General features: G+C 41.3%; 1 protein-coding gene across 1 annotated transcript; it reads left to right on the top strand.

The window, feature by feature from the left end:
• Window positions 1–724: 724 nt before the first annotated feature.
• On the top strand, window positions 725–26,722 carry col6a1 (collagen, type VI, alpha 1). The gene is made up of 35 exons (XM_071490848.1): window positions 725–1,023; window positions 1,758–1,887; window positions 2,464–2,664; window positions 2,765–2,924; window positions 4,616–4,729; window positions 4,854–4,874; window positions 5,749–5,769; window positions 5,872–5,916; window positions 6,031–6,084; window positions 6,213–6,257; window positions 6,895–6,921; window positions 7,024–7,050; window positions 7,169–7,213; window positions 7,320–7,373; window positions 7,925–7,987; window positions 8,071–8,133; window positions 8,219–8,272; window positions 8,367–8,402; window positions 8,496–8,558; window positions 8,830–8,892; window positions 11,624–11,686; window positions 12,655–12,717; window positions 12,863–12,913; window positions 13,002–13,037; window positions 13,223–13,285; window positions 19,333–19,398; window positions 21,323–21,358; window positions 21,712–21,748; window positions 21,960–21,968; window positions 22,055–22,188; window positions 22,532–22,638; window positions 23,635–23,821; window positions 23,922–24,093; window positions 24,237–24,266; window positions 24,424–26,722. Exons 1-35 carry the CDS (start codon window positions 939–941, stop codon window positions 25,026–25,028), a joined length of 3,030 nt encoding a protein of 1,009 aa, XP_071346949.1. The 5' UTR covers window positions 725–938; the 3' UTR covers window positions 25,029–26,722.
• The last annotated feature ends 411 nt before the right edge of the window (window positions 26,723–27,133 follow it).

Here is a 27,133-nt window from a genome sequence, read left to right on the forward strand (position 1 = left end):
CACTTTGCCAAATGAGCACTCCATGCCTACACCTCCCTGCCTCCTTCCATGGAAGCGTCACACTGAACCCCCCAAAACTTTCCAAAGCCCCCTCCAAGATTTGCACACAAAGAGGCAGTAGGTGGCACTGTGTCTCTTCCTGCTTCTGAGGAAAAAGAACCCCCCCCCCCCCCGTCCCTCACCACCTCTGGCTTTTATGTTCAGGTCAGGTCTGGACGCAGCAGTGAGCCAGATGCATTCAAATTCCGCCCACCCCCGACTTCCACAGAAAGGAGAGAAAAAATACAAAAATCCTCCCAATATGTGCGTCAGCTGCTTTTGATTAAGCTTGATGAAATTACCCCAGTGTGCATCTATTCAGGGTTTCATGTCCTGATTTTTCCACATGACATATGTGGGAAGGAGGAGTGAATTTATAAGAAAGCAAGGATTTCTGATGATACATGTTCTTAAACGTTACAACATAGTGAAAATCAGTTTCCACTTGCACTTGCTTTGGTGCAAAAACAAAACAAAACACAAGACACAAAACGCGTGTGCATGTTGGAGCCTTCAGTACAGTCAGCCGGCTGCGTGTCCGTGTCCCTGTGGACCCCTTTTAAGGAAGCAGACTTATCTCGCAAACTGTGTAAACTTTTAGTCCGTGCGCGCTCCGGTCTAATTTCCCTCGTCACCATCCCAGAGAAAGCGAGTGAACTCCTCCTCCTCCTCCTTCTCCTCTTCCTCCTCTTCCTCCTCCCTCCGTGCGCTCTGGTCCTCCTCTGCGCGCTCTGGGGTTCGTCTCGGAAAACTGCGGCGGGGCGCTGGATCTCCAAAAGTTCGCCGAATTGGTTTAGAGGTATCGGGCTTGGGGGGCCGGAGAGGTTCGGTGTTTGTTCGTGTGGGGACTGGGGTGCAGTATTTTTTTGAGTTTTTAGGGGTTTTTTTGCAGTTTAATCATGGAGACTGTCAGAAGTCTCCTTGCGCTGCTCTGCGTTGTCCTGACCGGAGCACAGGCGCAGGTCCAAAGACACAGGTTTGCGGGTAAGTTCGCTAAAAAGAATATGTCGCATTTTCTTTAAGAAAATGTTCTAGTTTCTGGTTTTTATAGCATTGCGTTGCATGTAAAGTGTTCTTTCTGTGCTTGAATGTACTGGTGTGATGTTGGCTGCAAGAGCTAGTCCAGATGTTCATTGTCTTTGGGTTGCATACTTCTGAAGGTTGACTCGCCTTACAAATCAGCAGCAGAGACACAAGAGCAGCTGGGAGTAAGACCAGAGGATGATGGTAGCCTAGCCCATCTCGAGTAGGCCCTTGTTTGGTCTCACAGTACTGGGCCTTAATAGTAGATTTAGGGTGTAATGCAAAGGAGGATCTGCTGTGGATGCCAGAATGATGAATGTGGAAAAGAACCAAAGCAGGTGATGATGTTGAAGGCGTGTCTACCTGCCAAGGTGACCTGTAAGAGTTATAGTATAACTTTAGTTTATATGCAGACAGTGAGTGCATGGGCTCAGACAGACAAAGTCCTGCACCTGTCATAAATCTACCTGTGTAAAGATGGATTAGGCGGCAACCCCATGACATCCAGTGTGATGCAGGGGGCTCCATGCAGCATCATGTTGGCCTGCAGGCCTCCAGCTCTGCAGCAGTGATCCCCCTGCTGATGTCACTTCAATTGATGGATGGATTTGAATGCATTTTGGATTTCCTGGTTCTTGAGGATGTGGATGATACATTTGCTGACGGCCATCTTTGTTTGTTTCCTGTGTGAGCAGAGTGTCCTGTTGATCTTTACTTCGTACTGGATACATCTGAGAGTGTCGCCCTCAGACAGAAACCTCCCAACTTTTATATTGACCAGATCAAAGAATTCACCAAGCGCTTCATAGATGAACTTAGGGACATGTAAGACACACACACACACACACACACACATACATACACAGGTATCTAAAATGATGGAAGAAGTATTAGGAAGTTTAAAATTCTTTACATCCAAAAGTAGCATTAGCACATTGGCTCAATACATTACATTTCATGACATCCATTATAAAGGTCCTGAATTCAAAATATTATGTAAAGATTGACTTTACACCTCCAGTGCTATAGCTTCTCATGTTTCTGCAGTGATGTTCAGGTGTACTCCAGGACACTGTGACATCACTGTTGGGTGTGGCTACAGGTGCAGCACAGCAAACCTCTGACCACACCCATCACTGATGCTGGCTGTGGGTATTTCAACCAGCAATGCCAGTCAAACATTATTTTCCTGCATGGTGTAAAGTTAAGTAAAACTACAGAGGTATTATCAGCAAGATGTTAAAGTATCAAAGGTACAAGTACTCCTCATGCTGCAGACTGTACAGTATTTGAGTAAAAGTACTTAGTTACATTCCACCATTGTCAATCTGCACCATGTTGCATAGTAATGTTGAGTTGCTGAGATGATTGTTACTCTACTGATCACCTCTATGTACCAAGGCGCCACCAATGTGACCGCATCCTGACGTGGAACTCAGGAGCGCTGCACTACAGTGACGAAGTCATCATTGTGCGAGAGCTGAGCGACATGAGCACTGACCGCCAGGCCCTGAAGGACGACATCGATACCATCAAATACATCGGCAAGGGCACATACACTGACTGTGCCATCAAAAGTGGCCTTGCTGAGCTGCTCATTGGGTAATGACAACACATACACACATAGAGTATACACTTTAGCAGACCAAGTGAGCAATGACTTTATTTCCAAGTGTGTGTTTGTGCGTCTGCCTGCATGCAGGGGGTCCCACTACCATGAGAACAAGTACATCGTGGTTGTAACTGATGGTCATCCCATTACTGGTTACAAAGAGCCATGTGGAGGAGTGCAGGAAGCTGCTAATGAAGCCAAGCAACATGGAGTCAAAGTGTTTGCTGTCGCCATCTCACCTGACCAGGAGGTACATTAACATAACCGTACCTTAACCACCACAACTAAATGCATAATTACCCCAAAATTAAAAGATTAAATGTTTCATAATATGAGTAATGGGGTCCTTCAATTTTATGTTAAAATAGTTTGGATTATTTTCCACACAGATTTCTGCATTTCTTTCTTTCTGTGTTCAGCTGAGTAAAGCTGATGTGCCATACATTTAAATCAGAATTTAAATAACAGTTAATGGGTTGTTTGGCCTCTGCCAATCAAATCCAATCAAACCACACCCACACAGTCCTGATGAAGTTGCTTACCTGTGTTGGTGTATGAAACTCTATTTTATCCATGGCTGCTGACACATGAAACCAAGGTGTTAGGGCCTTTTAAGATGTCCTTATTGTCTGTACAATGAAAAAGTGACTGGTCTCTGTCCATACTGGCAACTCAAATGTAAAACATGGGGGACAAAATCCACCGTTTTAGGCTTAAGCTTAAAGGATATGTTTCACTGACTCTAGTGGAAATGACATGAAGTAAAATTAAGTAAAGTAATTTAAAGTGAAGCAGCATCAAGTAAAGTGAAATCAAGAGAAGTACAGTGAAGTGAAGTGAATGAAGTGAAGTCTAGTGAAGTGAAGTACAGTTAAGTGAAGTGAAGTGAAGTGAAGTGAATGAAGTGAAGTCTAGTGAAGTGAAGTACAGTTAAGTGAAGTCCAGTGAATTGAAGTAAAGTACGGGTAAGTGAAGTGAATGAAGTGAAGTGAAGTACAGTGAAGTGAATTGAAATACAGTGAAGTGAAGTTAAGTGAAGTGAATGAAGGGAAGTGAATAAAGTGAAGTAAAGTACAGTTAAGTGAAGTGAATGAAGTGAAGTGAAGTGAAGTGAAGTGAAGTGAAGTACAGTGAAGTGAAGTTAAGAGAAGTGAATGAAGTGAAGTACAGTTAAGTGAAGTGAATGAAGGGAAGTGAATAAAGTGAAGTAAAGTACAGCGAAGTGAAGTAAAGTACAGCGAAGTGAAGTGAAGTACGGTGAAGTGAATAAAGTGAAGTAAAGTACAGCGAAGTGAAGTAAAGTACAGCGAAGTGAAGTGAAGTACGGTGAAGTGAAGTACAGTGAAGTGGAGCTATATATCTATTCTTACTCTCAAGGTCTAAAACTCAACGTAGTCCTCAGGCAAATAGAGCAGTGTGTGTATCAGTGAGTGTGTACAGATACACACAGATGTATAGACAAATCCACTGACTCCAACTGCATCATGTTCATTCTGGATCTTAATGGACAAAGTTGTGTTTAAAGCGCAGACTGTAAACAGTTACACAGTTTATGCAGTATCTACATTTCCAAATGTTATTGAGAGACAACATTTTGCAGACCATACAGTGTATAAAACATTTATTGTCAGATGTTTATGTTTGATTTCTACCAAGAGCCAAGATTCATTCTTCACACTGTCTGAACTCTGTGGCCTGATGCCTGGAGTCAGACAAAAAAGGACAGGTGACCTAAATTTCAGAGAGATGTGAAGAAGGCTAATAGATTCATTTACTGAGTAATGGAGTTAACAAGGATATTGTGGGAAATTAGGGCCACATTAACTGAAGCTAAGTAGAATAAAGCTTTTAGAGACACATGCTGTTGCTTACTAGAGACCGTAATGTAGGTGCAACTTTCATGCCTGGGGGTGAGGATGTTTGTAATTTGTGTCTCTCCAGGACACCAGGCTGTCACTCATTGCCACAGACCAGACCTACAGACAGAACTTTACAGCCGCAGACGACTCCAGGTCCACGAAGATCGGGACCATTCGAACCATCATTGATATGATCGTATGTATCCTGTTTTCTTCTCTCCTCTCCTCTCCTCTTCTCTCCTCTCCTCTTCTTGTGACTCTATAAACAGAATTGAAATTTGGATTTTAAATTAACCTGTGTTTTCTTTCCTTCCTTTCAGACAAACGAGACAAAGGATGTGGTATGTTTTTTTCATATATGTTTTTAAGGAAATCTTTTTTGCATTTGTTAGCTTACTACAATAAATTTAAAGTAGAAAGTCTACAGCTATTGTGTGCACATTAGTTTATCACAGGCTTGGATTTCCTCTCATTTAGAGCTTAGCAACATGGCAAAAAAATGTCAACAATAACTTTAAGCTTTTTGGCAGTTTGTATCTTGATAGTTATGATTCTGCCTGATTTGTTTTGACTGAAGGACTATTGATTATTGATAGTGATTATTCAATTCTTTAGCTGAAACCTCCCAACAGTAGAATTGTGATGGAGGTTAAATTAATAAATTAATTAAAATAATAGAGCTGTGTTGTATCCTGGATAAATGTAAAAGCTTAGAAATGTTTTCAAATCAGATTTCTGTTTATTACTTTGTGGCTACTAGAGCTGTTTATCGCTTGCTGCTGGCTCAGTCTTGTAACTGGCCATCTGTGCTGCCATGTAAACTCTGCTAAACTCAAACTCAGGAAACATGGTGGAGTCACACAGGAGCACCACAGGAAGCTCAAATGAGCACATAAAAAGCAAATTAAGATTGCTGTGATATTCAGGATTCTGGCTACTTTTCTATCTCTGACAAAATCACTGCAGTTATATGTTAAACATTTGACCTGTTGTCCAGCCCTGCTGTCCTCTGACAGTTAGATATGGTGATGTTAAGTTCACACCAGACTCCAGTGAACATTATTATTTAAGTATTTCACTTTGAGATCAGAACAGAAATCACAGGGTCATGCCATGTCTCCTACTCTTCGATAATCAGTAAGGTCATATACAGTGACATAAAGATATTTTTCCTGCTTTAAGGTGTTCATAATTTTTCTATTCTTTTTTTTCTAGTGTTGCTCTTTCGACTGCAATGTAAGTATGCCGTTTCTTACATCCCCAACAATTCACCTGCTGTCTGGATTTCATGTTTTGAGCAAGTGTTTCATTGGTTGTGTTTTGTTGTTTTGCTTGCAGGCTCCAGGAGGGCCCAAAGGACCAGAAGGAGACCTTGGCGGAAAGGTGTGACTATAATACGAATGCATCCTCTGTCAGAAACCCATTGCAGCCAGTGCATTCAGTTTCACTGGGAAACAAATAATCTAATGAACTTGTGTTTGTTATTCCTGTCTACAGGGAGAAACAGGTAGACCAGGAATGCCCGGAGAGAAAGGAGATATTGGTGACGTGGTAGGTGTTCCACAATCATCCTCATCCACAAGGGACATACACACACACGCATGCAAAAAGACACAACAATCCTTGTATCTAACATGGAGCACAACCTAATAATAATGAATTCTTTTGCTGTGTTACAGGGTAACATTGGAGATCCTGGTCCCGTTGGTTACAGTGGAATGAAGGTAGAGTGAACTTCTACCTCTAACAAGTGTCTATGTTTTTTACTCTAGAGAATAGATTTCCTAGTTTCCAATCACTGGATGCTACAGAGATTTAGCAGTATCAACAATGATGATGCATACAAAAGCTGTGAGTAATGGATGATACAACACGGTAGCATTGTGCCAGTGGCATTTAATGGAGCTACCTAACCAAGCCAAGTGAATGGGTTTACAGTGTGTTTCAGTGACGTGTAATGAGTTACATCTTATTGGCACACGTGTACGGACATTTTTTTCCAGTGTTTTGCATATTGTTCATATCGTAGTCTTAAGATCAAAGTAAGATTCTCCATATTGTTTGTTTCAACATTAGCAGTTGCCATTTCTATATGATGGCTTCCTTGTTACCAGCCAAGTATTTAAAACAGATTTTTATCCTGTGCCACAAACTTGAAATAATAATGTATGCCCCTATCCAATTTTTTGGTTCACATAAATATTTATGACCTAGAAACAAAGTGGTGTAAAACTGACAAGGACACTGTCTAGTCCCTCTGACTGTATTTACAGTCGGTCATGTCAGACTTTACTCACCTTATGACGACCACCCTACTGCATATCCTGATGATAATAATGATGTGTGTATTTCTGTTTCCAGGGAGACCGTGGTGGAAGAGGAGAAAAGGTATGAAAAGATCACACAAATACAAATTGTATACTTTTAAATGGACTCAGTACAGGTTGTTTATAATTCATGACTGACTGATGTTGTCCTTGTTTCCTGCAGGGTGAAAGAGGACACAAAGGCTACAAGGTGAGCTCTTCCTGATGCTCTCTTACCTGTGGTCGCTTTGAAATCGAATGGTTCGTTTCCTGCTCTGCCACATTTATTCTCATTTATTCTAACGTCTGTATCTGATTTTCCTTCTCAGGGAGACAAAGGTCAAAGGGGAAATGATGGAATTGATGGACGCAAGGTGAGTTACAGACCCCAACATCCAATCAGTGCAGTTCTGGTTATCTGGCTGTCTTCATTTTACTGAGGTTTATGGTCCTACATGTTTCTGTGGTTTTCCTCATTAGGGTGAAGCTGGTTTCCCTGGTCTTCCTGGCTGTAAAGGATCTCCTGGATCAGATGTGAGTTGTATGTCTAGTTGTATGTGTAGAATAATCCCACTGTTATGGTCTTCAGACCACATGAATCACAACCAAGTGCAAACCAGTCATTAGATGTTAACACACAATGACAGTGACATCAGGTTTAAGGACTGCGGATGCACAGTCATTCAGACATGCAGGTATCAGGACACACTCTCTGTATCTTTCTATTTTTGCATCTTGATTTCTCTCTCGAACACAGTAACACACTCACACAAACCACTTCCGTATCTGCCCAAGGTTCAGCTTCATTGTTTACAGATTAGCCCTTTGCATGTTTAGGAATGTTGCTGTCAGTGCGGCCCTGACCGGTATCACACCCTGCGTCTGGAGCCCTGGAGGCAGGCTGACTGAGGCCATTAGCTCTTTAATCACCGATTCGTTTACATTCTCTGCTGTCAGATTGTTTGAATGAACAAACACACATGCGCACATGAGCATACATGCACAGCGGCCTTCTAGATTGAGTCTTGTGGCTTCAGCTGCTTTTGATCATGTACTGAAACTGTCTCTGTGCTTTATGTTTCCAGGGGCTGCAGGGAGAGCCCGGACCAAAGGGAGACCCTGGTCCTTATGGACAGAAAGGAGTTAAAGTAAGATTTTGGAAATACTTGTGCTGTCAAAGATTGTCAGATGGTCTTTTTGTGGTGTGTGAATAGACATTTTGTATCTTCAGGGAGATCCTGGAAGAGACGGTGAAACAGGAAGGCCTGGAAACTATGGACCTCTGGGACCTCAGGTAAATCAATGCAAAGAGAGACACAGGAGGATGACAAACGACAGAGCAAGAAATATGACTCATATAAATATCTGTGTCACGACAGGGTGATCGGGGCCCTCGTGGTGCTGATGGCGACAAAGGAGAGCGTGGTGACGATGTAAGTAACAATTCTGCTGGACGATATTAAAGTTATCAACTTTGTGACCTTTAATGGCCCATCTAATATCCCGCTATGTGTGTGTGTGTTTCAGGGCCCACCTGGAGCGGATGGACCTCGCGGCGAAGGGGTAAATAAATGAGACTTATATTGACTTTAAATGACTGTGTTTACGCTTTTGAGCTCCCAAAGTATGAATTAATATCTTTACAACCTCTTGTAGGGACAAATTGGAGAGAAGGGCGAGCAAGGTTCCCGTGGAAACAGAGGTCCAAGAGGAGAACCAGTAAGTGATGATAAGGATGATGATGTGGTGGAATGAAGAATAGATCCCCAGTCCCTCAGGGGCTGTCTGATTTCAGCTTCTCCTCCTAAGAAGTTCATGGGAAATGCAGTTTGGCCCTTCTATTGAGTCAACTGTGACCACACTGACCTTAATGGAAGCCATACTTATTATTATAGTGTCAGTCCCGTGTACCCCAAGTGATCTAACGTTGTTTAAAACTTGGCTCTGTCTCCATTAGCTCGCCTTAAACGTTTCTTCTTTTGCTTGTCAGGGGGAGCCAGGACCCCGTGGAGAGCAGGGGAGGGAGGGCTCAGCTGGCCCCAACGGAGACCCTGTAAGACACACACACTCAAATATAAACACACACAGACTAGGAAATAGGCACAAACAGGAGCTACGTGCACTGATTGTTAGCCTGTTGTTTCAGGAGGCGGCACAGCCCCAAAAACGAACCACCCACTTTTCTCTCTGGCAGCATCCTTTTTTTTCCAGTTGCATGCTTCCTTGTGTGCGTGCACGTGTGAGCACTCACATACATATTTCATGTTGAGGGGGAGTACATTGACAGAAGCTTAAACAGAGGCAAATCTGGCTGGTGCCCCAGAGTGCTGCCCACTCCTGTATGCTCCATCTCCCCTCTCTCATTCTCAGTTTTTACTCCTCCTGGGAACATCAACACTCACTCTTTCCCCTCTGACTCAGTCCTTCTCTCCGTCTGCTTGAGCCAAAGCCTCAGTATGGTTTTCTTAATAAGGCACCAGGCAGTGTAATAATAATAATACGTTACAAGCGTTAGTTGTGGTAACCTCCGTGAAGTCAGAAGTTTCAATGGCTCTTTTGTGCTTTCGGCTGAATGACTGGTGAGGAACTGAACTGTAGAAAACATGGAATAACTGACATGTTAGGCCTACCTCATACACTCAGGAAAAACTGTAGCCTCACATGCATTTATATACTGTACATCATTTGCACTCACTAAACACTGTCAAGCTACATTTTAAGGTATTACATAGCACTTAATTCTAATACATTAGCAATATGCAAATGTTAACTTTAATCTAAGGAAGCACTGTGACCTTTGGGGAGATATTCTTTTCTTCTGCCAAACACAGAGTCAGACCAGAAGAACAATATTAAGTTGAGCTCTGTTCATCCAGGACATAGATAGTTCTGGTTGTGATTTAGCCTGCGCTCAAAGGCAGGAAACAGAGGAACATTAAGTCTCAAACAGAAGTGAAAAACATGCCTTCCTAGAGCTGCAAAAGGTTCCTGTGTACGTATCCATCAATGCATTCAAGTGCTTTGCTGTAAAGACAGGACAGAGGTGCCGCATACAGCAGCCGGGCCCAGCTGTTGCAGGGATATGGCAGCTATTCAAATGCTAACTCCTATCAACTACTGCTTTTTGTTTTCTATCACTATAAATTATGTGTTAAATGCATAGTATACAATGTCAGACACCACAGACAGAGGGAGCGTTTCTTTTTTGCACTTTTGCCAGAGCTAACTTCAACTCTTCCACTTCCGCTGTTTTTGCTTCCAGTCTTTGTGCGAGGCCAGGCTATATAACTACAAAGGGCAGATAAAGATGATATTAAGATATTATCATATTTTTATTTGGCTTAATCTAAACAAACAAGTGGTTTGTCTACAATGTTGGGCTGTTGCATTGACACGTTAAACTGTGTGACCTGAAAGAGTCTTTGCAATTTGCTAATTGGAAGCTTTAGCATGATACTAGTGGCGGTGCTGAGGATGTTGTTCAGGACATTTAAATTATATTTACCTCATCCTGACAACTTTTTTACTTAATCAGCATATGACACTTTAGCTGGTAGATTGTTATACACACATAAAAATAATTACATTTTGGAAATAATGCATTATTGGAGCACTTCAGATTGATCTATCATCAAATCTAATCAGTTAATGCTAACACTTCAGTTTAATGTAACAATGAAAGACTCAAATGCACAACTCAGAATGAGGCGAAGTTCTCCAAAAATGAAAGGGACTTTACTTGAGCAAAAGTCATACACTAAAGGCAAAGCTGGGGCTGTAACTGTTGTCACAAAGGATTTTCATTTAGAAAAGTCAACAAAATAGAATTGCGAATGGTCTGTGTTTCCATTAAGTGATGTTATGCGAATAAAGCTGGGTTTTCTCCTCTCGCGATATTGTTCCAATTAAACGTGACAACAGATTTCCAGCTCTCTGCCTCTTCGTTGGAACTGCCCATCTGAATATAGCAATCACCACAACTTGAATGTGAAAAAAAATCCTTATGTGGGTGTTTTTTTCAAAATTAACATGTTTCCATTGCTTGTTTGTAACATTGCAATTTCAAACTGTGCCTTAAGTGGGATAATAGAAATGGACCTAATGAGACACAGGCGCAGCTCATTAGGGCGGGGCAGACAGTCACAGTGGCGGGGGAACACATGAGAGCAGGAAATGAATCTGAAATGAGTTGGTGAAGTCAAAATAAAACAGGATGTGCATAAGGCATGGTAAAAACAAAACTGAAAACATAAGTTGTCAAGTTCCCAGAGCTCAGCAGTTACTTTGATTTGTACAATGTACTCAAACAAATTGAAATGATGGACAAAGATATGAAAAAAATTTAATTGAATAAACTTTTCCTTTAAAGAGCAACTTAACAGCAGATTATCATATTTTACTGATCTCCAGAAGTTTAACTTCTCACCTGGCTGCAGTGATGTAGAAGTGTACTCCAGGGTGGGTCAGTACATAGTGACATCACCTGCAGTTGTGGTGACTTCAGACCACACCCACCTGTGAGGCTAGGTGTGGTCAGAGGTGAAACTGACGTGATGCTTTTAACCAGAGAGGGAAGTGAATCACTGCTTTTCAGCCATGTGTCAAGTGACTCTTTAAGATGGAAACTTTCAGGTTAGCTTGTGGTCTTAGTCATCGAATTTTGAAAGACAGTAGAATTTGAGTGAAAAAAAGAATTTTGACATCTTTATGAGGAGAAGCGATTCATGGAGAAACCTTCAAAAATGAGCCAAATGTAGGTAATTAACAGTGTTGTTGTTTTCCAGGGTGAGCCTGGCAGGGCCGGGTCTCCTGGCTACAGAGGAGATGAAGGCCCACCTGGACCAGAGGTGAGTCCAACAGGACACACACACACACACACACACACACACAGTTAGTGATAAGCTCCTACTTAAACACACAATTGTCTTCCAAAGTCAGTCCAGATTTTAATTATTTTAGATGTAATTATTGGTCTAACATTTGTTCACTTGTTTCAAGTGGCAAAGCTGAAACTTTGAAAAAATCACTGCTTCTGTGCACCGATCAGGATTTAGCGACATTTAAATCAGAAGTTAATGACAGTGTCTTGTCACTGTTAATCAAACAGTCCTAATTAAGCAGATTAGCTAAGTGTTAGAGTATTATTCATTCATTCATTCATTATCCACACTGCTTATTCTTATAGGCCACAGGGGAGCTGAAGCCAATCCCAGCTGACCACTCTTCATAAAGAATACTTTCTTACTTATCTTATTCAGTCATGAATGTTTAATATCATAGGACAGAAATAAGCTTTCAAACCGAGGTATTGAGTTTTTTGTGTGCTAAAGGTTTGAAACTGTGTTTTCAGAGGCTTTACGATAATAAAGCCTAAAACAAAAGAGCTCCAACATGGCAATGAAACCACTGATTTAGCTTGATAATCCATATAAATGTGTAGTTTACTGCATCAGCTACAATCAAAAAACTGCTATTATCTTTACCATGTATATTACAACTGTTAACAATCATTGCTACAAGACCTTTAAAGCGTTCGAACACACATCTCATGATCTCGGTAATCGGCCAGCCAGGGCCTGTAACAGATTACTGACTGTTGCGTAAGCAGTTAAAAGTCAGTCTGCTGCATGAAGACTGTAATTTAGAGTTTTTATTCACACTCGTACACATGTATGCACACACACACACACACACACACACACACACACACAAACACACACACACACACACATAAAGTGTCTTGACAACATCCAAGCAAACACATGTCATGTTATATTCATCTGTTTCTCATGTAATCATTCCTTTTGTCTACCAGGGACCCAAGGGACCCAGAGGAATCAAAGGAGCTCCAGGAGACAGAGGCCAGATGGGGGAGAGGGTGAGTATGGGAGACAGAGAGGGGGACACAGGGGGAGAGACAGATGTGCGCCATCCATCATAAACCCTGCCATGAGGTTTGAATATGTGTGTACGTGTGTGTGTGTGTGTGTGAGTTTTCAAGTGTCTCTCTTTCTTCATTTCAGGGAGAGGATGGTGTCCAAGGAAATGGCACTATAGGCTGTCACGGTTTCCAGGTATGTGGTCACATCTGTACGTCGTGTGTGTGTAACATAATTCACTACCTTTGAATGTTTAGATTCTGAACATTTACATCTCTTTTAGGGTTATCCTGGGCCCCGTGGAGACCCTGGTGAGCCGGTAGGTCATCTTTCAAACTTCCTTGAACTTGAGAATCAGGCCGTTGCTGTACTTTTATTAGCAATCAGTTATATGGGCCTAGTTAGTTCTTTACATTTCACATAAATGTTAACATCAGCACTGAATGTAAGTATCCCTGTTTGAAATTCACTAAAATCTCCTAACATTTGCTTTGTGACCTTCAGGGAGGCAAGGGAACCCCTGGACCCAAAGGAGATGACGGAGAGCCCGGAGACCCAGGCCCTGATGTGAGTCTGCCTTTGACTTGTCTCCTTTTTGGAGTTGCTCTTCACTCTTGATCTCATTTTATCGTTCCTCAATCCCTCCTTGGCAGAGAGTGCTGACAGGATGTGAATCACATGTCTCACTTTGTCAGCACATTTACATATTTCTTTTTTATTGGTTTAACACTTATAGTAATACATAACAAAATGTTCCTTCTTTTAATTTCTGTCTTTCATTTTGTTTTTCTGTGTTAGCCCCTTATACACTTCATCGCTCTTTTTTTTTAACTCTTTTTATACTCTGTCCTTCTTGCTCTCTCTCCTTCTGCTCTGCAGCTGGGAATGCTTTCTTAAGTAAGTGTGTGTGTGTGTGTGTGTGTGTGTGTGTGTGTGTGTGTGTTGCTAGGGAAGATGGCTGTGATGTGATGCAGCTGTGTATATGTCGTTGTTAAGGATACCAGGAAATGAGCAGAAACGATGAAGGGACTACATTACTCTTTTGGGGGTGTGTGTGTGTGTGTGTGTGTGTGTGTGTGTGTGTGTGTGAGTGTGAGTGTGAGTGTGGACTGTACATGTACGTGATCATCCATGTCCATATAGTATGCCAGTTTTAACACTTTAACTCCCGGCTCAACTTGGTCATGTTTACATTAAAATCACTGCATTTCCAAGGTTCATGTTTCATGGCATAAACATTTCCGCACATGTTTGAGCTTCTCTCTCATCTGTGCATCAGAGCACCATGACCTCTTTTCTTCAAGAGGAGTCACACTTTGTAAGCTTTGGATTTACAGCGTCAGATCAGTTTACCGCTCATCAGGACGTGGTGGTACTGAAGCACAGCACAGGATTAGATGCAGAAGTATAATTCACTCAGTCGCCCCAATTTTTACTCTTTCCAATCATTGCTTGTCCTTGACAGCAGCAAACAGGAAACATTTTATAACCTCTATAACTGATTCTATAGCTGTGTAGATGAGTGGCTTCATTACAAGGGGCCATATCATTGACTGAAAACAGGACAAGTCTGTTTAGAAGACACAGGGTCACATCTTACACCTGAAGCAAAGCACAACGCAGGTGTCTTTGCCATTTTTACACCAACACAGTTGTCATTTTTCCTTCCCAGCATCCATGTTCATTAATAGCAAATACACTTGTGCCCACCTGAGCGCCTATGGGCGTGTTGGTCTTAAAACGAGGTGTGGTCAGGCGCATTGTTGAAGCATTGCTGTCTTGAGACTATGGAAAGCTTTTGCGCGACTGACCAACTACAACCCTATCTCAAGTCAGTGGTGGAGTGTTTCACTGTAATTTCTTAATGCACATTGCCATGAGAGTAACGTGTGTCTACATAGGTGGATGCACAGAGCACATACACTCTGCCTGTTACACGCAGTGTTCCCCATTCAGCAAAGACCAAATTTATCTCACTACACTTCATAAGAGTCATGACGATTGCTTCACTGTGTGCAGCGCATTGTTTCGCTCAGCCCTTTCTTGCCCCTCAGGGCGCTCAGAGCTGCTGTGTGTATGCACCGCGACTGGGCTCACTGATCAGTCCCAATATGTAAATGACAACAAATAGAGTCTGATTCTGTGTGAAACACTGCACCATTATAATCTGCAATCTGACAAGGTGCACTTGGCTTCTAAAGGGAATGGGAGATGGCGCTCAGATTTATTGCATGTTACACTCAAAACGCTCCCATGATTAATTAAGAGCACATGCATGTTTTCATTCATGTATCTGTCCACGTGCTTTAGACCGTGCGCTCGAGACTGTTTAAATAGAGCCCACAGTTGTGGAATCATCACATCTTCTTGATTTCAAACTTGTAAAAGCTACCTGTTTGTTACTCTGCTGACTTTTTTTAAGACTACAAACTTGTGGTGAGATTTGGAAAGTGATTAGCAGGAATGTGAAGTAAATGGACCAAAACATATCAAAGAAATCACATGGTCATAGACAAAGCCAGAGCCAGTGCTATGCTAAGCTAACTGTATTTAACACACAGATGGGGAATGGTATCAATCTTCTCATCTAACTCGCAAAAAAATAAACAAGCAAATAGCCTAAAATGTCATTAGTCTTTCCTCTGCTGCTGTTTCACTGGTCAGTGACTGCGTTCTTTACACAGATACATAACAAGATGCCATATTTAATGTATCTCAGTGGAAAAACTGAATCCATTGTATTCCACTTATCCCTAGAGGCCTTCATTCATCTCTTTGTTCCTTGTTATGTCTTTTTCTCAGAACAGTCACTTGTTTGTCTCCACAAGTTTTACTCTCAGCCGTTCACAGTTTTGGACAGGACAGTGGAATCTGTTTGACCTGAAATCATGAGACATGAAACTGAATTATAACATTTTCAGAGAATCTAAGGCCACTGGGTTCATTGTGATTTTTGAACAACTGGATCTGTAAATTGTTTAAATATTTTCACACTGTATGGACACGTACTTTGTTGCCTGGCCTTTCTCTGGCCAGAGGGGACAGGAGGGGATACACATGGGTGTGTCAGAGAAGATAAAGGTGGAAACGTTTGACTTTCAGCTAACGTGCCTTGAAATGATAATATACACATGTTAGAGAAGGTACGACAATCAGTCACATGTGTCGTCAAATATGACGCCATAAACTCATGGTCACGACATGTGTTTGTGTGTATGGGTAATATAAGTTCTTTACATCAGAGTGTTTGAAGTTGAGAATGTGCAGTAATTGGAAACGTGTGTGTTTCCTTATTCAAGGCTGACAGCAACCATGTATGTGTGTGTATGTGTGTTAAAAGCCAGGTGCTGGCAGTACCGTCTCTCTCTCCCTCTCCCTCTCTCTTTCATATCTGTCCACTGGAGGTACGTGGTTGTGCAGCAGAGGTACAGATCTGCTCGTTTGAGTCGGCTTCCAACTCAGATCAAAGAGCAGAAAAGATTTATTGTGATGATTTGTGACTTTACAGTGCCAGCCTGCCCTCTTGTCCACACTACATCTTATTTCTGTCTGGCACAATGATCTGTAAATAAGTATTTACATGACTACCAATCAGACTGTGTCTGAAGCAGAGAATTAAAGGTTCAAGTTTGTCTAATAATAATCTTTAGGATTTGAGGACACTGAGTCACCTTTGTGTTTTTTGTCCATTCTTACTGAAGACAATACAGGCAGCTCTTCCAAAAATAAGCCTGTATACATGGTTCAATATTGTACATGACTGAATTCCTTCTTTAAAACAGACACTACCCTTTAATCTTCATGAGTTTATGAACCATTTCAAAAGTCATATCTGGGGCATAACATAATCTTGCATGGTATTCACCCTCAGTTTCTTTCAATTTTTCATTAATTTAAAATTCTCTGAAGCTGCCAACAGCCTTCCTCAAACCAAACCGTCCTCATTTCTTTAAAGTGTGTAACAGCATCTGTGGGAACATGCAAGTTAAAGATGAGATGATTTTCCTAAATTGACTTACAGTGTTAAGCTCTTTATTCTCCACACTTCTGCAGTCTCCCAGTGCAGCAGCTGCAGGGGCTTTAGCTGCTCTCTCTCCCTGCAGCTGCGCTGGTGTGGCAGATAGCTGGATAGAGACCCCCATATCTGGTCGCAATTAAGATTTGAAATGGATTTAGAGGCTTTTCTCAGAATGACTACATGTTGGCAATGGTTTTATAACCCCTTCTAAAATGATATACTGACATATAGTAAAATATTGATTAACATGTACAAGTAAAAGAGCAAGTAAACAAGTTCTGTTCTGTTCTGGAGATTTTTTAGACTTTAAGATCAATTAAAAGAAATAAATGAGCAAAGTAATCTGCAAAGTTACTGGTGCAGTCACCAAATTAATGTTAAGTAAAAAAAAAATAATAATAAAAAAATTCTTTTCTTTTGATACTTTTGTGCAAAGTGCATCTTTGCTAGTTTTAGATATAGACTATATACAGAAATGGACCTAGACTCTGGGTCTGAAAAGTGAAGCCAGTGCTGAGGAGCCTTAAACCTGCACTCTATGTAATGACCATCAGGGGGCGACTCCACTGGTTGCAAAAAGAAGTCTGATTGTATTGAAGTCTATGGGAAAATGACCCTACTTCTCACTTGATTTTTTTACCACAGTAAACATTTTCCTAACGAGTTTATGGTCTCAGTCGCTAGTTTCAAGTCTTCTTCAATACAACATGATGTTAATTTCTTGAATTATGGTCCCATTTAGAGGAAAATAGACAATAAAGCAGGGTATGCATTAGGGCAGGGCTACATGGTGACCTGGCTGACAATCAGGATAGAGTACAGAGCAGGTCAGACCCACCCCTCACTCATTCTTCTGGTTTCAAAAAACCAAGATGGTGAAGACCAAATTACAAACTCAAGGCTTCAAAGCAGCAGTTCACAAAGCACTGGGTGACATCTCAGTGGGTTGCCACTTGGTTTTAGACCCGCGCAGTTGATATTTTCCTGTACAGCACCGACATTGTTTAAATAGCAAAAGTAAATGCGCCCATCTGGACGCCCATGGGTGTGTTGGTTTTAAAATGAGATGTGGGCAGGAACATTGTTTATGCATATAATTGCGCAATCAACCAACAAAAGCCTATTCTGAAGTCAATGGCACAGTATTTCATTGTTATTTTAAGGGCATATCCTATCATAGTTGTAGGCTATAACTCGATATAACTGCATGGAGATGCCAACACAGTCGTCTACCACTTACCATTTTTTAAATTTATTATTCAAATTTCAACTGAGGGTGCAGAAGTACGCTTTCACATTGTGCATTAGCATATCTGTTTCCTCTGCAGTGAAGTGTTCTTTCTTATCACCTGGCTTATCTGCCGTTTTAATATCAATCTGCCACGGTGCAGGCTCACCGGGCTTTGAAAGGGAATGGAAGATGGCACCTGATTGATTTATTGCATGTTACACCAGAAACACACCCATGATTACAAACCTCTTTGAACCGTGTACCTGGTGCTGTGACCTTTTTTTCTGCTCTTTAAGTAACTAAAGTGGATTTTGACATGCCCTGAATAAACTCTCTCCATGAGCTTTTGAGCATGTGATTAGATCGTTTAAAATGTGGCCCATGGTCACTGTCACGTTCTTTCCAATAGCACTATCTCAAGGCTCCATATCAGGACCATTACTTTTCTAACTGTAGATGATATTTGCATCCCGTGTGAATTAGATATAAATATTTAAATTTTTAGTCAGATGCATTCATCCAGACGAGACTACTGTGATGTGTTATTCTCAGTGCAGCATTACAAAAGTTAAATCTATCCTAAAGTACAGCAATAAGTCTTATTAGAATATCAATATCTAAATATTTGAATACAATTAAGTTTTCACCTAAGAAGCTTCTTATTCCTGTCGTATGTCATTCCTGCTGCTTAGTACATAGAAACCTTTTGTCGATTAGCATTACCTTATTTGGCAGAACATTTCAGTCTTTATATTTGTTTATTTTCAGATAAAAAATCTTGTTCATCCACAATAAATGAGTAATCTCTAAGATTTAAATGCCATACTTCACTGGAATGAGCCATCATGACCAAATATAGGAAAAAACACTATTTTTTTCCCATTGAAGTTCATTGGATCAATCACTTCAAAACAGATACTTCCCATATTTTTAATTAATTATTGCAGTAATCAATCCATTTCTTGATATTAATTTTAACCACGAGCCATATTTAGTTTGAATGATTGAACACCCTAAACCTAAAAGTTGCATTGCACACAGAAAATGTTTAATACTGTATGTAATGTCATTGAAAAGATTTTAGTTTATGTGCAAATACACTCACATGCACATGATCTTAAAGATGAGAAGAGGAACATGCAGCTGAGACGTCCCCTGCAGTCATATGAAGGCTTCCTAGTTTGTATAACACACCTGCAGGAAACAAACTGTGACTGATGTTTACATCAGTCACACACTCATCATGGATAGGATATATCCATCCTGTCGTATCAAAAAGTGTATATGCATTGAAAAAATAAAAAGAAGAATCTATATACAGCTGTGGGCCTTTCTCTTAATCTGCATGTATTTTTTCTTTTCCAGAACAATGAACCAGGGCTTCCAGGACCTAAAGGGGCCAAAGGTCACAGAGGACCTGAGGGCAGACCGGTAAGAATACCATAGAGTCAGTGCATGTGTGTGTGTGCTTGTGCTTGTGTCGTAGGTTTATCTCCAGATGTATGCAAGTTGAGACACTGGAGGGGCCTGTTGTCCACATGCTCTCAATACCTACAGTGGGAAGTGGGCATGGTTTGAAATTATGCTGAAGCTAAAATCCTAAATTCAGCCTAGCTAAATTGAAAAATATTTTTTTATTTACATATATATAAAGCCACTGATTTCAGTCTTAACAAAGTGAGTGGGATTTCATCAAATGTCCCTGCCACAGCAGAAGAAACAGGAATCCCACACAATCATGTCATTGTTTAGGATTTGGATTAATGTTAACAATAATAATATTGCAATATTCTATATTTTTGTTATTGTTAACACATCCAATGATAAACACCATCTGTCAATAACTTCCTGCTTCCCCAACCTGTCTGTAGCACTCAGCCCCAAACCCATTTGTTACTGCAGAAGACGTAAATCTCTAAAAACAGATCACAAATATATGTTTTCACTCTTAAGAATCAGTCAGTAATTTCCTAACACACCTGGGCTCTGTAGCTTTTATTAAATGTGACTCAAACAGGAGTAAATAGTGTACTTGTTGGGAACTCTTTTCATCTGCAGATTAATACACATCCAGTGATTTCATGAGTATTGACATCACCTGAATGGTCAATAGAATAACAGTAACACAGTATCCTGTGTTTATGTTAATGAAGGAACATGTTATTCACTTCCATGTTGTGACTCACTGATGTGATTTTAATGGATTTTGGACAAAAACAGAGATTTGTGTCAAGGAGGAATCAGCTTTAACAGGCTTTGGTTTCACAGGCACTCCTCATTAGTAGGATGTTGGTTTTGATCTTTTCTTGGGGGATTTATTGAGAATAAGAAATGTAAAGAAAATCACCAAACTCACACTTACAAAACAAACCTTCAACGCTGTGTTTTTCCCTACCTGTGGGTGGAGTTCGCCACTGATCCCACAGACATCCAGTAACTGAGCTAAACTTGATTAATCTCACCACTCAACATAAAACCAAACCACATGCTAAGACATAAAAAATGGCATCCTTTAGTTTTTTTTTTTGTTTGGCTCGCTGTGAAGTAGGAAAGATAGTGTAATTTCCCATCTCTTTCACCAATTGGCAAGAAGTTTGTGGTACTGGACCATGTGAAAAAATCAACAAAGATTGGATCTATATATAAAACTGTGTATGAAGGCATGTTCTCTGGGGCAAACAATCAGTTCCCAAACTCTACCCAAGCACACTTTCCCATCTTTCTTATTCCTCTTCCACTTCCTCCTCCTCCTCCCTCCCCTCCCCTCCCCTCCCCTCCCCTCTTCTTTCTGCCTCTCTGCTGACTTGTGTCCATGCTGCATATTTCTTCATGAACAGTTTGCATCATGCGATTCTCGGGTCAGTTTCTCTTGTCTGCAATTAACAGCTGCCTGTCTCTCTCTGTCTCTCTCTCTCCCTCGTGCAGGCTACGCTGGCGTCTTTGTCACAGAAAAGAATGCTCTTAAACTGAGTTTAATGTCTGTTAAAACAAAACAGATGGTTTTTCCCGCAGCTGAGCAAAAAAACAAAGTGCTGTGGCGATGAACTTTTGGAAGATTCACATGTTGTTGCAAAAAGATAGCAGCGCACACAAATGTGTGGGTGTGGATGTGGGTTCTGTGACTGAGGGATTCTGGTTTGCAGTCAAGGGAGTAATGATTTTCCAAAGAGTCACCATTTTTTTTATTCCAGTTAAAATAAAAAGACTCTTCCAGGAGTCTCTGTCATCTTGAAGTCAGACCAGATAAACCTTTGTCTGGCCAGTTTTTAAACAGATAAACATACACATCTATCAGGGGGATGAATCACTCAGTCTTCCTATCTTTTTTGCTCACATTCACTCTCTTTCCATCCAGGGACCTCCTGGGCCTCCCGGACCACCAGGAACTGATGTGAGTACACAAAAATTTGAATCAGTCTATTTAATCTGAACCCTTGGCCTCATTTTAACCCCGGGGCAGCACAGCAAAGCACCACAGGCTTAATTTTCTCTTCAGGCTGTGCTAGTTTTCAACCTGAAACTGATACAGTATGTTCAGTCAAAAGCCACACATCCAATTTCCTGAACAAACAACCCATAGCCGTTCATCGAAACGGTCTCCTAAGTAAAATAGGACCATTCTCACATTTTCTTTGTGTTTTCGGAGCAGCTTGAAACAGTCTAGGACCTGGTTATGTGTTATATTTAAAAGTTATGTAATGTGATTTAACAGTACTGTAACATGGACTCCGCCTCTCTCTACAGGAATGTGAAATCCTGGATATCATCATGAAGCTCTGCTGTAAGTCATACACTGAAATGAAGCCACACTACCGCACTCTAAGTTAAACACTTTGCCCTTTTTGACTCAGAGCCTGATTAGCCAAACATGCAATCAAAGCCTGAAGAATGTGAGGGCTGCACAGGTTATGTTGTGTTTCGACTTTTTTCTGCACAGCCAATTAACTTTGATTTGTGTTTTTTTTCTCCATCCTTTTCTAATCACTTGGCAGCCTGTTGTGGTAAGTTTGTCCCCAATCTTAAACACAGTCATCATCATGATTGTTGGCCAGTGTGATTTAGTTTATATGTATTTGTGTGTCCTCAGAGTGTAAGTGCGCCCCTCTGGACCTGGCGTTCATTGTGGACAGCTCAGAGAGTATCGGCTCCACAAACTTTGCTCTTGCCAAAGACTTTATCATCACAGTCATAGACAGACTGATCAAAGACCAGCAAGTGAAGGTAACGTCCTTCTCTGAATTTATCCTGTGTCTTGGCATTTGACTGAGCTGTATGTGTGTTCATTCAAACGAATACCAGCAATGTTGTGAAAACTGTTTTTCAGAGATGTTAGGAACTCCCTGCCTTGAGAACAGACCTCAAAATAGAAAGTGTGAATGAAATATATTCTCTCTGGTTTTGCAGCTTGCTCATATGTCTCTCCAGTGACTCTCCTCTTCCACTTTGGATATAATTAGTCAGGATGGGTGGGACGCACAAATGTTGACAGAAGAAAACACATGCTTTTAGACACAACACACACAGACCAAAACACGCAGTCACCATGCAATGCTTTTCTTTCCAGTTTGCAGGTAATGAGTCCAGAGTGAGTGTAGTCCAGTACAGTGGAGCGCAAGCCCAAGAAGTTGTCCAACTGGGCATCAACACTGACAGTCTCACTGAATTTAAACAGTGAGTTCACATGCATGCGATCACAATCCCTCCTGCCTTAATGCTTTTTCTGTGGCTCCTTCTTTAAATGTTTTGTCTAATGATTCATAATGATTCAGTTTCACCACTGCTGCTGCGGTTTGAGTTTAGTGTTTCAGCAGGAAACTACACACACTTTGCCTCAACTTTGCATAGCGGCAGACAGTATTTGGACTCAGTTCAGAACTTGCCCCTCCCTCAGCAAAAGTCAGGAAGGAAGACGATACAGTTGGCTTATCTCTATCAGTTAATTACTTAATTACACATTTATTTACTTTATTTATAAATAGAGAATTAAACATTTTAAATAAAAAAGATAGTCTGTTGTCTGTCTTGCCAGAAGTGACATGAGATCATCACCTATATGATAACCACAGAGCTGGAGCCAGTTAGCTTAGCTTAGCATAAAGACTGGAAGCAGGGGCAGCTAACTTGGCTCTCCTTAAAGTTCAAAAGTAGACTATACGCCAACTAAAACTTCTAAAAAATATATATATATTAAGTTGTTGTTTCTAATTTGTTTAATCCATACAAACAAAAGGGGGCTTTTAGGTGTGTTACCTTGAAGGTGAGCTGTTTCCCCATTTGGTACACAAGGCTAATCACCTTCCAGCCTTAGCTCCATATGTAGTGCAATGCATGGACATGGGGATGGTATTCATTCTCTTGGAAAGTAAGCAGATATCATCCTAACATGTTGAACAATTGCTTTAAAGAGCTTTTCACTTTTATTTCATTCAATCTAAGTGAAGCCACGTAATTTTGAAAACACAGCTACTCTGCAAACTTAATTGTGTAGCAGACCTGTGTAATGTTATATTATGTACAATAGAAATTATTTCACTCCTCTTACTTCATTATTGACAAGGAAGCAAACAAGTCTATTGTGTATGTCTGAGTGATTTCTTAAACATCATGACTTTTCTTTAGAAGCCATGTATTTTTTGTGTCATCAAATCTCAATGTGTCTGTGCACAGGTTAGTGAGAGACCTGAACTGGCTGGCTGAGGCCACATACACAGGCGAGGCCCTTGATTTTGCTCTGAACAACACAATCAAGATGATGAGGAAAGAGAACCGAGTCGTTCTCGTTCTCACCGATGGCCGCTCTGATATCTCCAGGGACAAGGTTCCCCTCAACGTACTCTGTGGTCAAGACATCAGGGTGAGTTTAATGCACCTGTACAGATAATGTAAATGTAAATAAATGTTTGCGCCACACCTGAAGTAGCAGCTAACCTAAGAACCTGTTTCCTCATCTCCAGGTGGGTGGTTTAGGAGTGAAGGACTACTCAGGCCGTCAGCCCAACCGGGAGCAGCTTGGAGATGTGGTGTGTAAGAGTGACCCCAAACCAGGCTTTTCATTCGTCCTGGAGAACTTTGCTGAGCTGCTTGATGACACCTTCCTGCAGAACCTCACATCCAGAATCTGTCAAGGTGAACACACACACTCACACACACACACACACACACATAGGCTACCTGCACACAAACACACATCCTTGTGCAGTTTTCATCAACTGAATATTTTGTACCAACACCAAATGAACTGACTGAACCCCTGTTGTTTTCTCTTCCAGATAAGAGATGCCCTGACTACAAATGTCCCAGTAAGTATGTTTTACAAGTTATGTAAATTGAAAATGTATAAATATTTTTTTTATCTGTGTTGCACCTTGCTACATCTCTACTCTGACATTTACAGAACCACTGGAAACAGCTACTGATCTGATGTATTGTGCCTGTGTGTGTGTGCGTGTGTTGCAGTCACTTTCACTGAAAGTGCTGATATCTTGATCATGATGGACAGCTCGGCCAGTGTGGGCCAGAAGAACTTCGAGACAAGCAAGACCTTTGTCCGCCGCCTGGCCGACCGTTTCCTGACTGCAAAGAGGAACGGGGGTGCTTCTGTCAGAGTGGGTGTGGCTCAGTACAGCCGAGAAGCCCGCATGGAGCAGCCGCTGACCACCAATTTGACCCTGCTGTCTTATCAAGTTGAAGAGGCAGCCTTCCAAAATGACGGTACCAACGTGTTACAGGCCATGGAATTTGCCGTCAGGAATTTACGTGGCCGTGGAGACACATCAGGAGGCAACAAGAAGCTGGTGCTGTTCTCTGACGGTAGGTCTCAGGCCGTCACCAAGCCCGTGCTGGAGAAACGTGTGCGCGAGGTGGCAGACGCAGGGGTGGACCTCTTTGTCATCGCCGTTGGCAACCAGGTCAATGAGGCGCACCTGCACACGCTGGTGAGCAGGGGGCGGCAAGACGACATCACCTACGCCCAGCGCCACCTGTTCCGCGTCCCAGACTACCCCTCTCTGCTCCGCGGGGTCTTCTCCCAGACCGTCTCCCGCAGGGTGTCCATGCGCTAAGTGCAGGGCCACAAACAACAGGACCAACACGCTTTAGATTTTTAGTCCCATTATGAATATTCAGTCTCACTCATTTACCGTACACTGTGTTTGAGTACTTTTTTTTTTTAAAAAAAGAAATGACAAGTGATTGTGTGGCAAACAAATGGAAGTGTCGTCTTTTTTTTTCTACATTTAATTTACCAGGCAAGAGATTAAGAACAATTTGATGACATTTTTAATTTTTTTTAATTGTTTCTATAAACAAAAGAAAATTTAATGAAATGTCCATGGAACATTTTTACCCTGAGCTGAACTTCCAAGGTAGACCATGTCAGGCTGTGTACAAATCCACCTTCTATACTCTTGGATCTTTAGCCCATAAACCAAATGATGGTACCATTTTAGATATTTAGAGGTTGTAGCGACAATAAACAATTGGAAGGAATTGCTGGGAGGCAAAGCTCAGGGTGAAAATGTCCCATTTCAAAAGGAGGCAGTTCAGTCCTGGAGTGCCATCAGAAATGGCAACATGTAAACTTATTTCTAAGTTTCAGTTGCACTGGGCTGATTCCTACTCAGGTATTCTGCATTCCTGTATCACTATCAGCTTTGCCTTATCTCAAATAACTGGTGCGAGTTAAAATGGCTCATTGAGGCTATACTCTTGTCTCTCCAAGACTGCAGCTCCTGCCATTTGAAGGTTTGCGTTTCCATTGTGGAGTTATTTTATGTAGCTCTTACCACTCTTTCAAGTGGTGCCGGATGTACAGTATCACAATTTTACGTAATAAGAACACAAGTGAACCAACCAGAGCTGTGAACTGAAACTTACAGATACAAATTCTTTGGCAAGTGCTTGCTGTACATAAACGACTGTTAACCTGGAAGGCGGGCTCATGATTGGCCAGTCAGCTTTAGTTTATAAATTTTGCTTTATTAAGCATTTGGAAAAAAATAATCTGAAAAGTCATACCATGTTCCCACCCTGGTGAAAACTTACACCCGTCATCACTTGAAAGCTCTGTTAGGTCACCAAACAGGAAACAGGAAGTGACATCAAGCAGACAAAACCCATCAGCATTTCAACCTGGTACGAATGAGGACACTTCAGCTGGACACAACATGTGTGAGTCTGTCTGAGTGTGGACATATGTGTATGTGTGTGTGTGTGTGTATGTGTGAGCACCTCTGTGTGTACATGCCTTACATGTATATGTGTAATGGTGAGGTCATTTTTTACATGTAGCTTTGGGCAATTGTTGTTCAGGGGTCATTGGTTCAAATGACAGAAACCTGTTCTTTATTGTCTGTGCAGCACAGAGGCCTCTGCCAAACACACACACACACAGACACACACAAACACCTTGGTACTTCATCAGTGAGGTAGGAAAACATCTGTCATGGTTGAAGGCTGGAAAAGAAACTTAATGGGACTCATGCTGCAAGCCCCTCACACCCATACACACACACACACACACACACACACAGAAAACGCACACACACCTTTTAGATCCCCTCATCTGTAAATTCCAGTCCTTCAGTTTCGTTGTTATCAGTGGCCCAGAGTCACTGTACAGTTGTTATTATCTGTGGTGCTATTAGTCTCAGTGTATCAGCCTCTAGCCATGATGTTAAAGAAGATATTTTTACCTGAGGACACACAACCTCAGGACTGTTGTAAGAGCTCCTCCAATAAAGGTTGCTACACCAAACTGTCTCAGCTCACTTTTGTTCACCCTCACACACATTTAACACACACACAGAGACAGACAGACTGACAGATGGACTTGAAATCTGTGTTTTATGGCTCACTTTGCATTTTACTGTGTACATGCATAAATATGGTTCCTTCTTTGACAGAGGTTCGACTCTCTATGAAATTTAAACACAGGATGTTTAGCCATGATTCGCATCTGAGAGTTATAATATGAAATTTTTCCACATTAAAATGTCTAAAAATCACTCGACCTTTGTTATATATTTTTTAATTATGCTCTTACATTATCCCAAATGTTTCCAGCAATTCTCAAACTAGAGAAATAGTGATTTTAATCATGGTAATGGTCCGTTTCATTTGGACGCTTTTCAATTATGCTATGTTGACTTTTATCCTGTTTTAATCC

The sequence above is a fragment of the Trachinotus anak genome, unplaced genomic scaffold (genome assembly GCF_046630095.1).
Source record: "Trachinotus anak isolate AG129_WGS33_773 ecotype Australia unplaced genomic scaffold, CSIRO_AGI_Tana_v1 ptg000012l, whole genome shotgun sequence".
NCBI lineage: Eukaryota > Metazoa > Chordata > Actinopteri > Carangiformes > Carangidae > Trachinotus > Trachinotus anak.

Coding starts and splice junctions, on each gene's coding strand:
- col6a1 (XM_071490848.1), top strand. CDS start 939: ATGGAGACTGTCAGAAGTCTCCTTGCGCTGCTCTGCGTTGTCCTGACC. Junction 6,922..7,023: donor GTGGTGGAAGAGGAGAAAAG/GTATGAAAAGAT, acceptor TGTTTCCTGCAG/GGTGAAAGAGGACACAAAGG. Junction 8,403..8,495: donor ATGGACCTCGCGGCGAAGGG/GTAAATAAATGA, acceptor AACCTCTTGTAG/GGACAAATTGGAGAGAAGGG.